General features: G+C 36.9%; 1 protein-coding gene across 1 annotated transcript; it reads right to left on the bottom strand.

Annotated features, from left to right (window-relative positions):
- Nucleotides 1–10,714: 10,714 nt before the first annotated feature.
- Nucleotides 10,715–11,296, bottom strand: LOC131922857 (keratin-associated protein 26-1-like). Its single transcript, XM_059277703.1, has one exon. The coding sequence runs from the start codon at nucleotides 11,294–11,296 to the stop codon at nucleotides 10,715–10,717; it is 582 nt and encodes a 193-aa protein (XP_059133686.1).
- Nucleotides 11,297–13,715: the final 2,419 nt, after the last annotated feature.

Genomic DNA, 13,715 nt, shown 5'->3' with positions numbered 1-13,715 from the left:
ACATAAATATGGAAATTATAATTACTGTGATATAAGTAGTGGATGAGATAAACAGGTTCCCAGTTGAGCACATAGGAAAACTGAATTAAGTAGTGACTTTCATATACATTTACCTAAAAAAAAAAAAAAAGATTTCATGTTATAGTGGCCCACTTTATGCAAGGATCCATGAAGATCAGGAGAAAGGGCATCAAAATTTTAAGAAGAAAATGAATGGGATGTTTTCAATTGTCTAGAACTATAATTCATGCAGTCTTTTGTGGCTTACATTGTTGATTAGGATAGACATTGTAACTTTCTCCCATTCCATTCATGATTTCTAGGATGAGAAAGATTTTGAAAGTAGAGTGATGATTGTTTCATATAAACAATAGACCATATCAAGTAAAAGCATCTAGAACTTTGGAGTGGTTCATTATAGAAATTGTTCATCATTGGGGCATAACATGGTCTATCTTGATTAAAGAACATCCATAATTCTCTTACCAATGGCTAGAAACACAGCTATGCTGTTAGGACGCACAGAGAATCCCATATTCAACTAGCTTCTTGAAAGCATGTACCATGCCTTCTTTTCTAGACACTTGTTTTTCCTTTCCTTATAACTTTAACAGAAGAATAGCATCTCTAGTTCTATGAAGATAATACATAACAGTTGTTTTTACACAATTTGTAGCAAGTTTATTTAGAGATCTGTGTAGAAACCTTTATGCCTGTGTGAGGACAGATTGATGACACAGAAATGAAGGAGCCTTAATAGCAAAGACATTCAAGTGGAGGAACCAATAATTACAAAGCAATTAATCGTACTTGGAATTGTATCAAAGGAAACAGCCACTGAACAAGAAGCACTCTTATTTATTTATCAGTCTGGAAAAAACTCAGCAACCTAAATATTATGTTTACTTGCCAAGTTACAGGCAAGATCCTGGGATGAAGATTCAATGTGATCTAATCAATGGAGATTAATAAACCCCAAAGGAAAAACAAGCTGGTGGGAAAAGGGCTATGTGTGTGGGAAAGAAACTGAAAACTCTTGGGCACGTAATTCAGGCTTGTGAAACTGTTTAAGAAGCATTACCTAGAGAGGCTAGCAACCACAGGAAAGATAGCTCAAAGGACCCAAACTTTAATCAGTGGCCACTGTAGGTGAAGCATAGAATCTGGGAGCAATGATAGATGGATTTGGGATAGAAACTCCTTAATGAAGAAGCCCAGCATATGTCAGGCCTTTATGGTTGGCAGGGGTTTGAAAGGTAATAGTTGATGAGCCAGTTGCATGTTAAAGTTTGGAAACACGGTAAGAACTAGAAGGGAGACAAGAAAATTTGGCCACAGCACACAGCTGGATAGTTGGTATCTGGAAGTTTTATCACAGCAGAGTGGACAGTTGTCTGTGAGCCAAGGTCAGCACTGACAGGTGAAGTGCAGAGCGTCACCACAGTGACAGAGAGGAGTGCAGTGGAGGAGGAACACGGCATTACTCTTAAGAAAATGGAGGCTGTAGTTTACAGACTACTGTCGTTGACTTACAAGCATGACTGTGTTAAATCAGGCTTTCAGGTAAGAGACAAGGAACACCTTGCCTAAGTCTATAAGGAACTAGACCATATTTTACTTTTGCCTTGGTGGATCTCTTCCAAAACTTATTTTCCATCCATTTGCATTATAACATCATTAGTTTTTTGTAGTGCTGCCTGTGAAGATGACTTTCCACCCATCAGTAAAACAAATCTACTTTGTGTCTTCTCTACATCAACAATCTTAATTTTGTTTTTTCTTACCAGGCTTGAGAGGCTATGATGCACAGTTTATCACCTGTCACCTGTGCATTGTATTTGCTTTGCTTCTGTTCCCACCCACAATAATGCTTGCCTAAACTAGTCTATTTGAATGACTGTTTATCCTATTCATCACCGATAAGAACATCACACTAAACAAGCCATGGTACTTTTTCAAAAGTTCTGACATTGCTGTTCTTGGATGAAGTGTTGACATCCTAAAATGGTGTCCATAGGTCAAAATTTATTGCATTTGTTAGAAATAAAATACCATGCCTTTCTCTTCTTTCCATATCCAGCTAAGAATCTAAGTATGTGATGTTGTTCTCTGCATATTTACCCTGACTACGTAGCATCTTTGAGTACATGTTAAAGAACTCCACCATGACAGCACTGTAATACTTAGAAATTGGGTTTGATATCCAGAGACTTGAGGAAGTGCCAGCATGTATTTGAATATATACATAAACATATAGCATATTTGCTATTACTAAAGAAATGTCATATATTCCTGTAATGCGATTTGCTAAACAGTCTTATTTATAATAAAAAAAAAAAACCCAGAGCCAGATATTGGAGTGAAAGCTAAAAGATCAGAGAAACAGAACAAGCCAGCCACATTCTTACCTTTACAAAATCCTCAGCCTCAAGAGGAGAGTTTCTGTTTCCTCACGCTTTATATACATTTCTGTGTCTTGCCATATTACTTCCTGGGATTAAAGGTATGTGTCCTTCCTAAGCAAAGATATGAGATCTCAAGTGCTGGGATTAAAAGTGTGTGCCACCATGCCTGGCTCTGTTCCCAGTGTGGCCTTGAACTCACAGAGATCCAGACAGATCTCTGACTCCTGAGTGATAGGATTAAAGATGTGTGCCACCACTGTCTGACCCCTATGTCTAATTTAGTGGCTGGCTCTGTCCTCTGATCCCCAGATAAGTTTATTAGGGTACACAATATATCATCATACATTCCTACTCAAGGTAGCCAGTTTTAGGAAATAAACATGAAACCATGTGCCTTCAGCTTATATACTAATATTCCAGAATTAATAGAGGTTTTTACCCAAGACCACTTAGTGGGAGACTTTGGATTTCATGAAGCTAAACTGAACTAGTATCAAGAATAATGTAATACCACGTAAAGAAGTATGTCTTTTTGCAACAATTTTTAAAGTTTTGAGATCTTAATATGATTACATTATTTCCTGCTTTACTTTTCTTCCTCAGAACTCTCCCATGCACCATATATACTTACATGCACACACACACACACACACACACACACACACACACACACACACACAAATATGTAGCAACAATTAAAGAACAAATAAAATCTCTTAATTTGTGTTTTTATGAAATCCATAGGAAAACTTTCTTTAGTCTCATTTTAGAATCTTCTATATGCACATACAAGTTATTGTTTACATAACTTTCTATTCTGGAAACAGATATGTTCCAGAATCAAAGATATCTTTTTTTCAAGCTTATCCCAGTGGATCAAAGATACATTTGATGAGGAACAGAATAAATTAAATATTTCAGCCAGGCATTCAGTATCTTAGTACATCATGCAAGAGCAATGTAATGAATGTTTTACTACTGTACAAAAGTCCTGTTATTTTTTTCATTTCTCACTGAAGAGTTGGGAAGGCTGGTGCCCCTTCCCTTTCCTTTAGAAAAAACCAAAATCTTGTTCATGGAGCTCACATGCTTTTCTGGAAAGGTGAGAAGATCTCACATATCATGGAAGCATGTACAGAAGCAAACAAGGGCACATACTGTAAAGGCACATTTTAATATGTGTTTATATGTTTATTTTTTAATTTAATTAACTTATTTTTTCATTTATTTTACATACTAACTACAGTTTCTCCTCCCTTCTCTCCTCTGGCTGCCTCCTCCCTTTCCCCCACTCCCATCTACTCCATCCCCATTCACTCCTCCTCTGTCTCCATTCAGAAAGGGGTAGACCTCCCATGAGCTTGAACAAAGCATGAAGTTGAGGTAGGACCAAGCACCTCTCCTTGCATCAAGGCTGGGCTAGGTAATTCAGCAGGGGGAACAGATTCCCAAAAGCCAGGAAGTCCATGCATCCCTCTTTGGGTCCTCTTTGTTATCTAGCCTCTCTGGGACTGTGGATTGTAAGTTGGTTATCCTGTACTTTACTTCAAATACCCACTATGAGTGAGTACATACCATTGTCTGTTTTTCTGGGTTTGGGTTACCTCACTCAGAATGATTTTTTTTTTCTAGTTCTGTCCATTTGCCTAACAAATTTCATGAGGTCATTGTTTTTCTAGCTGAGTAATACTCCATTGTGTAAATGACAGGAGTCTGGAAGAAACAGAGGAGGGATTGTATGAGCCAGGGGAGGGGGGCCAGGGTCATGATGGGGGAACTCACAGAGACAGCTGACCTGAGCTCAAGGGAGCACATGGACTCTGGACCAACAATTAGGGAGCCTGCACAGGACTGACCTAGGCGCTCTGCATATGTGTGACAGTTGTGTGGCTTGGTCTGTTTGTAAGGTACCTAACAGTAATAACGCGACCTGTCCCTGGTACTTAGCTGTGCTTTTATGTTCATTTTTAAAAGAATGGTATACTGTATCATTGAGAAGTGAGGGACCACTACTTTGGATTTTAATTCATTTTTGTTTCAAACAATGGAAGAATTGTTTGACATTTCATACTTGAATTTTTGGAGTCAGTATTCTTAAAGAACACATTCCTTTCTGTCTCAGATCACTTCACAGCAGTGTGTGGTCTGTTGCTGGTAGAAAATCAAAGAAGAGACAGAAGCCACTGAAGGTTGAGACAAGTTTGCAAAGTCTTTCTGACATTTCCCATATCTGGTAAGAACTTCAAGGACTCTAGATAAAGTAGATTTTTTCAAAATCTTATGTTCTTCCAAAGATTCCTTTTCTCACCTTCATAACTCGTTTCTGAAGAAGGTTATATGTGTGTTTTGTCTGAAGACTTTGTGACAGTCTAAGATTCTATTCACTTTATTGTTCCTTATGGACTGAAAACAAGTGACAAACACAGACCTATGAGATCTCTTCCTCTGCATGTAAGTAGACAAACTGTCAAAATTTTCTTTTTAGATCACAGTAAAAATTTGGTCTCAATACCATGGTTATTGAAATTTACCAGGTAAGATGAATACAATAGGGGCAAGAGTTTCAAAACTAAGTAGAGTGCCATCATTAATCATCAGTAATTAAGGCATCTATTGGATTTAGCACATATAACTTCAAGAAGATTGATATTATCAGTTAACTTATCACATCTTGATGACAGTCACAGGATTGACTCAATATGCCTATCTGACATGTGGCCTAATTTATCACTTTTATTTGCATTTATAATCCCTTTCCATTTCTATAGTGACCAATTGCTTATTTTTATGTACAAATCATCTCTGTGTAGTTGCCTGGTCAGTAACATGAAGTTAAAATGAATATAAGTTATTATGTACATTGTTAGAAATGATTGATGGAAAATGCAATAAAATAACATAAAAAAGTAAAAGCTGCATTGGACAGTGAATTACTTTCACTTTCTCATTAAATTAGCATATTAAAACTTATTTATCTTGAGTAAGTTTGAACCACCCACTCTGTTTTGATTAAGTTTCTTCATACACAAAGTTTTTGTGTCTTCTGCATCATAAACTCACACTCCTACCCAATTTAGTAAGAGCTTCAGGAAGGCTATCTATTATACTTTTTCATATCTTCCAATTTTTCACTTTAATATAAATGTTTGGAATTTCCTATGTCTCAATCTTTTCAGTGTCACAGATTTGGCACTAAGTTCTCTCCTTCCATGTTAACTTTGTATCATTGTAATAAATACTTTGGATAACCAATTATAAAATAAAAGGTCTATTTTGGCTCACATTTTTGGAGGGTTCTGTCCATAGTAGATTTGCCTCATTACTTATGATTGTTTGTCAAGGCAGCCCTTCTTGTTGAGAAAATAGAATAAGGATATGGAAATCATGACCAGAAAGTGAAAGTGAAAGGAAGACCCAAGAGTTCTAGTAGCTCCTCAAGTGTATGCTGTCAGCTCTGATATTCATCAATTCCTCGTTGAAAGGAAATTCTTACTGTGTTTTATTTTCTCCCATTAGTCTCAACATATTTATTTGCAATTTCTTTGCTTTTACTGTTTTCTCATACTCTAGGAATGGAACAAACAAGCTCATGCAAAGTTGATAACACTACCCCACATATCCTCATGTTCCAAATGTCTAATAACTTCAGTAAGTATAGCAAAGAATAATACCAACTAGATTAGAATAATAGAATAATTATTATATTATTAGAATAATAGAATAATTAGAATATTAGAATAATATCAACTAGATTGAAGGCTCCCAATTATCTAGTTTTCTTCCCTTCTATGTGTTTTTTCTTCTGTAGTAATTTGTTCACAAATTAATACATTTAGCATATGCTTAAAGCCTAGCTGTACAATATTGTTTCATAGAGACAGTAAGCAATGTGTTATTCTTATCAATATCTTTCATGGTTTGTTCTCTGACCAAGTTAGTCCATCTAAGTAATATTTTTGAATAGTAGATAAATAAAGTGAACTCTTTTGTTTTGTTTTGTTTTTTGTTTTCGAGACAGGGTTTCTCTGTGTAGCTTTGTGCCTTTCCTGGATCTCGCTCTGTAGAGCGGGCTGGCCTCGAACTCACAAAGTTTCACCTGCCTCTGCCTCCCGAGTGCTGGGATTAAAGGCTTGTGCCATCACCGCCTGGCTAAAGTGAACTTTTAAAAACTGATTTTATTTTAAATTCCAACTTTCTACTTGATATTTTCCTGTGTTTGTTTGTTTATTAAATTGTTTCCGGGCTGGAGAGATGGCTCAGGGGTTAAGAGCACTGGCTGCTCTTCCAGATGTCCTGAGTTCAATTCCCAGCACCCACATGATGGCTCACAACCATCTATAATGAGATCTGGTGCCTTCTTCTGGTGTACAGGCATACTCTATACATGGTAAATAAATAAATCAAATTGTTTCCTTGTTTGTTGATAGAAAGAATGGCCTTGAACTTATGATGTAATCAATGATAGCCTTGAACTCCTGATTTTCTGACTTCTATATCCCTAATGTTGGGACTACAGGCATACACCAACACACCCAGCTTGATTTTTATTACCCTTTTAACTTTTCATCCAAAACATAATTCTTTATTTTACTTATTAGACTTACTAAATTATATTTTCCCTGTATTGATGAGTGGAAAATTATTTAGCTAGTTTCTCAAGCTAAAAGTCAATGTCTACATTGATTCTTTCATTACTCTTTACTGCTCATGAATAATAAGCAAACACTAACACTCTTCTGAGCAATGTCTAACATGCCTTCTACTTCCCATCAGGCTCATTTGGAATCCACCATGTATCTCCAGTCTAACAACTGCACAGTTTACTTGTAAGATTCCCTGTTCCTTGCATGATGATTAAGTTCTTTTTTTTTTTATGCTTTTCTTTGTTTACATTGATCTTTGGTGTTTGATGTCTAATCTATATCTACAACCTCTTCTCAGTTTAAGTTACCCTTGACCCTCAACACTCTGGCCAGCTAGTCATCTTCCTAGTCTTTCAAATTTATCAAGAATTTTTTCAATCAGTGATCTAAATACCTGCAGTTTCCTCCCTTTGTCCCATGCATCCTCTCATTCATTTCCCTAGTTGTTATTTCCATTCTTCAGTTTGCAGGAAGACACCTCAGATATGATGTCATGATATATTCCAGCTCATTTGTAACACCTCTGCCTAACTTTTATATTCTCTATAAAGGAACTGCAATTTCCCTCTCATAATGCCTAACAACTACGTTATTCAGTAAACATTGTTTACACATGGTATTGATAATGGACACCTTATTTTCCATCTCTTCTTCTTCCTTCCTCAATGGAATCTCACTATATATCACATGCTGGCCTCAGCCTATGATCTCCCAGGCTCATCATCACAAATTCTGGGATTACAGGCATGTGTCAACATATCAGTTAGGAAACATCTTATTAAGCATCTCTTCAACCTTTTATACATGTATGAAACTTAAAACTAAACTAGTTGACATAAGTGATTGCTTTCAGATAACTAGAATGTAGAGAGCTGGACTGTCCAATATTATACACAATGACTACAGCTTTCTGAGACAGTTGTTTCCAAATCAAGTTATTTCACAGTGAAAATACCCACATTTCTTGCTTAGTAAGCAGCAGTGTTTCCATATATAGGTTGGTAGTTTGTAGTTGTAAATGAAGAGCGTTTCAGATGAATGTATTATAAGAGTTGTGACTCATTTTTTCTAATGACAAATGTTTTCTGTTCATGCAGATAGGGTATCACCCATTTGTGTTGTTTCAATTCTCATTCTTGCTACTATGTAATATTTACTCCTTTAAAACATTTCTTGGGAGAATAATCAAATTTCACTGGTATATCTACTTGTGTTAATAGAGAGATGTTATAACTCAGCTACATATTATATCAATAAATTGTTTGGAATTGAAAACGAGATTCTTTTGTGAACCAGTAATGATCTTATAACAGGATTCATTTTATTAAACCTATTTCGTCATCAGGAATACAGAAGTAGCCACTTTTCAATTCATACTAAAGATTAAGGTTAATGTCAATTAAGTGTTATACACCAGAATCATGGGGAGCTGGACAGCTGGTTCAGTAATCAATAGTTCAGTTCCCAGCATCCATGACGGGCAACTTACAACCTCCTGTAACTCCACACACAGACACATATATAAACACATAACTAAAAACAAAATTAAAAATCTAAAGGCTATGCACCAGAAATGTGTAATGAGAAGTTTTAATGTCACATTATTTTTCTATAACTTTTCCTACAATCTATTATAAAGCTCAACTTAAATATTTGAAAATTAAATAATTAAAACAAAATACACAAAATGAATAGATAAATACATAGAAAGCTATATCAGACAATTTGCTTGAAATTTCCAAATGCCAGCCTTCTTGCTTATAAAATTATGATGACTTTCTTTTAATAAAAGAATGTTATAGAGAACTGTCAGTGTGGAAATGCAAAAGAAGACCCCACCTTGTTCTCTGTGAGCCTGATAAAAAAGTGAATGGATCAATCCTGGTGATGATAAAAAAACTAAGTCATAATCCCTAGTTGTATATATTACCTTAATTTGACAAGTAGTCACTTCAGAAAAATATGGAATTTCCAATTTAAAAGGAACAACTGATAAGTTAGCAATTGAAAATTTATTGTTTTAGGCAAAAAAACTACATTCCACCGTTATTTTACTCCTTGAAAATGAAACTGAATGTATATGGGATTTGTTAAACCAAAGCAGGAGCATTCATCAGAACTCAGATATAATTAATGTATTAGTGAGGTAGCATTTTCTGTTTTCCTTCTTTTCTTTTATCCCCTTAATCCTGTCTTAAGTTGGTCCCTATGCCAGATTGCTGTATGCTCTACAATTCTATATTCCTACTTTTCTGGACTTAGAGAATTGCATCAGCTGTAATAGTCTCCCTTACAGGCAGATAAAGCTACAGAGGTGAGTTCCATGCTGACTAAGCTGCAGGGAGTGCTCCCACTAGGTCCCTCTTGGTAGCCACATCATAGTGACATTTCTGCCAATTACTCTTTAAATAACTGCATAAGGATCCTAATGGGCTCTTCCAGTGAGTGATATCAAAAGAACTTGGCAAAAATCTAAAGTAATGTATTTTTGTGGGCTTGAGGCAGTATAAATCTGTGGGTTTATATCTTATAACACTGTTATTAGTATCATCCTATCAAAATGAAACTCCCTGATGCCTGAAGGACATTTTTGGTTTTTTTGTTGTTGTTTTTTTTTGTTGTTGTTGTTATTGTTGTTGTGAGATGAGGTTTCTCTGTATAACAGCCCTGGCTGACCTGAAACTCACTCTACAGACCAGCCTGACCTCAAACTCACAGAGATCTACCTGCCTCTGCCTCCCAAGTGCTGGGATTAGAGGTGCGTACACCACATCCAGACTCCTGAAGGATCTTAACATCATATTCCAAATGCAGCCATGTGGCACATGGACATGTTGATAGTCACTACCTTACAATGATACATTTGATTGCTTTATTTTTAATAAAACTCTCTCTCTCTCTCTCTCTCTCTCTCTCTCTCTCTCTCTCTCTCTCTCTCTCCATGTGTGTGTATGTGCATGTGTCTGTGTATGCATCTGTATCTGTGTGTGTGTGTGTGTGTGTGTGTGTCTGTGTCTGTGTCTGTGTCTGTGTCTGTGTAATGTAAGTGTCTGTTGATGCATAGCACATGTGTGAAGGTCAGGCGACAACTTCCTGAAGTTGATTTTTTTCCTTCTTTTTCTGTCATACATCCCAGAGCTAGAACTCAGTTTACCAGCCTTACACAGCAAACACCTTTACTCACTGAGCCAGTTTGCTGACCCTTACTTTCATAGTTTCAATAGATTTTTTTTAATCTTTTAAAAATATTTCTTTTACATAAGTCATTAAAAAACTTCTGGAAATATTTAATATTCTCCATAGTTAATCCCAAATAATTGTCATTTTCACCTAAAGTAGCTGCTGTCCATAGTTTCTAAGGAGAAGGGCAAATTAAAACCATGTAAATGATGACACACGATAAGCATGATTTTTATGGGAAGCCACGATTTAATTAGAATGAACACGGAAGAAAAACTTTTTTCCAAAATAGAACAATATCAAGCTTTGCAAAAATGCTAAAGTAAGTGATATACATCCCTAAAGCACCAAGAAGTTCAGTGGAAGAAAATTACTATAGAATGAGCACGCATTATAGCCCCATGAAACAAGATCCCTCCCTGTGATGCTGGCTGATCTCTCTCGAAGTTAGAAGCATGAGGTTGCTTCAGCTATTCATGAATTTCTTCAGTAAGGACAACGCCAACCACCCAAGGAAGAGGAGTATCGTTGGAACCTGCCATATGTACAGCTTGTGGGCCTGTAGCAGTCAGACATGCAGCTAAAAGGCTGGCATCCATAGGTCAGGTTTCTCTGTGGTGGACAATCATAGGGAAGATAGCTCAGTGGTTGACGACCATAGGACAGGTAGCCTAAGGGTTGATAGCCATAAGACTGGTAACTTGGATAAAAGCAGCTCAAAGGTTGTCTACAGGATGTTGGACGGCCAATGCTGGAATTGCAGGAAGTGACAGGAAGGCAGCTGTTTCCTTCCTGGGATCCAGATATCCCTGAAGTAACTGGAGATACGACTGAAGGGCTGCCAGTGTTCCTGATGCAGCTGGTTGATTGGCCGCTCCCATGTTCACCGCAGGGTTCGTGGCAGTTGTCACATGATGCATTGCTGCCCGGGCTGCTAGTAGGAGAGCAAGGGGCATTTCTACTCCTCATCTCAGTGGAGCAAAGACCAACAGGTGAGGTGGCAGAAACGTGGCTAGAGTTCCTAGGAGAAGAAGAGCTGCAGACTTCTGAGCGGCAGTTATTAGACATGATAGCGACAGGAAGATCGACAACCAGGCCTCGATTCAACTGCAGAGAACAAGTTGCTGAAGTGCGTTTGTTACCTGCTAGACTTCTTTATATACCCTGGGTGCTGGGTGTTGGTTCTGTCTATAGCCCATTCTCCTGGCATCTCATTAGAATATTATTTAGTTGCCTACTAAGCAATCCTCCCACTAACTCATAAAAGATACATCATCAGTGTCACATCTTTCAAATGACTGTCACTTCAAAGTCAATCTGGTCCTCCTCATCTAATCTCTAACTAGAAGCAATTTTCCTTTAACAGTCTTAACAGCTTTTTAAAATTACTGTTAAAAACCCACCAATGCCTCTATGTAATTGGTGATAATTTACTTAAAGTCACTTACTAATAAAATAAAAAAGAATATATCTTAATGTTTAAAGTATTAATAACGTATTGGAGAAGTGATAAATAAAAATGAGAAAATTGATCTCAGACTCATAATACTACTTTGGAGAGTCAGTCTGAATTTAAAACCCACATGACCACTGGGAAGCCTGATTTAGATACTGCTTTCCAGTGTATCTTTCCCAGTAAGGAATGGTGACCTGAAAATCCTAGGTAATTTTTATGAAGATCCACACCCAAAGAGTATGTGTCACTGTTCTGTCTTTTATTAGAATGAAACTGGAGGTGTTAGCACACATATTTGACAGATGCTGTGTACCAAGAAAGCTACATTTCCTTCGAGGCATGCCTATGTGAGTTTACAGAATGATACTGTAAATAAAAAGTGTGCCTTATTTCTAGCCTGTTTTCCGAGTGTCTTCTTACTCACAAAATATTTTTAAATAGCTCATGTTTTCCATATTGTTTAATCAGAGAAAGGCAATTTAGTTTCTTTTTCCTGAAGGACATCTAGAGTCACAATGTATGATTGGAAAGGAAGTGAAAATTCCTGATCTAGTCTGCCAATCAAAATCATGTTTGTAGCTTAGTTACATTACTGTACCCTACCACTCAATCTAGGCCACACTATTTAGATAAATGGCCTCTCTTAGTGTTCCTTGAAGAGCTTAAATTCAGGAGAGTGCTTGCTTACATCATATGCCTCTGGAAACATGTTCTCATTGGTACCTGTTGGGGTGGGAAAATAATAGACCTTAGCTAGTTTTCTTAGTCCCTATATTTCAGTTTTACCTTCCTGAAGCAACACCAGCCAACATTTTTGGCCAGAGAAAATATAACCAGAACTTGTACATTATCTGCTGTTCAATTATTATATTCTCAGATGCAACATTTTTAAGTTTTAATTCTTTCGTATAAAAACACCATCACATTTCAAACAAGCTCACCAGTACCTTAGGATTTAATGAAAAAAACCTGGGCGGAAAGTTTGGGCCATTATCTACCCAGGAAGTCCTCATTAGAGTTGGCTATAAGCTTCACTGAAGCACAGCAATTCATTGTAGTCAGCACTGAGCCTTGTTTCAGATATTTTCATAGATGGCTACGGTAAACAATACTATGAGGGCAAAAACTGTCCTCTTTTACTGAGGAAGAACATTCTTTTGCCATGAGAACACTCACAGCTAACTTTTCTTGTTAGAAATTCTGAAAGTCTCTCAGGGCTTACTCATTAGAATTTAGTAATTCTAAAGGCATCTTTTCTATTTGCAACACCAGGAAGCATCCACACTGGCGTTGTGTTTACATCTGTTCTGGGTGTGTATTTCAACAGTCCCATTTATTTAAATCCTTTTAATACTGGGAAGACTATAAACACACATTTTATGATTCTTCAATAAACCAAAAATGGATTGAGTCAGGTTATAATTCTGTTTATTGAATAAATTGAGACAGCTAAGTAACAACATACCTTGCCTTCCCTGCATTGGATCTTGAAGATTTTTTTTTAAAATCATGTTTATTGTTTGAGAATTTCATGCATGCATATCATGTATTTCAATTAAGTCCAGTCCACAATCTCCCCTCCAATATGTACTTTAGTCTTCTCCGCTCCTTTATTGTCCCAACTCCAGGTGCTTTGTTTTGAAACCTACTGACTCCATTCAGTGCTGCCTATGTACTCATGGGTATAGGACCATCTACTGGATTATGTGCAGATGCCCCCCCAACTGAACTCTTATTCTAACAGTAGCCATCGGTTTTCAACAGCTCCTCAACTAGAAGTGAGACACATTTTCTTTTTTTTTTTTCTCCCAATGGTCAACTGACTATTTAATCTAGAAAACAGTTACTGCAAGCGGTACATATTTCCCAGTTCCATAAAGCTGTCTAATAAGCCACATATCAGCTAAATCCTCAGATGTGGGTTTCTCCACATGAGATGTGGTTTTGCTTGCTCAATTTATCAGTAATTAATTAAACATGGAGTTATGCTTAAACATGTCATATTGGGTAGAGGATATCCTGGATTACCAT

This window comes from Peromyscus eremicus, chromosome 12 (assembly GCF_949786415.1).
Source record: "Peromyscus eremicus chromosome 12, PerEre_H2_v1, whole genome shotgun sequence".
Lineage (NCBI taxonomy): Eukaryota > Metazoa > Chordata > Mammalia > Rodentia > Cricetidae > Peromyscus > Peromyscus eremicus.
Note: the sequence above shows the minus strand (reverse complement) of the source record. Positions and strands in the feature narration are given on the sequence as shown.

What these genes read in the sequence shown, in the direction of transcription:
- LOC131922857 (XM_059277703.1), bottom strand. Translation starts at nt 11,296, where the DNA reads ATGTCTAATAACTGCCGCTCAGAAGTCTGCAGCTCTTCTTCTCCTAGG.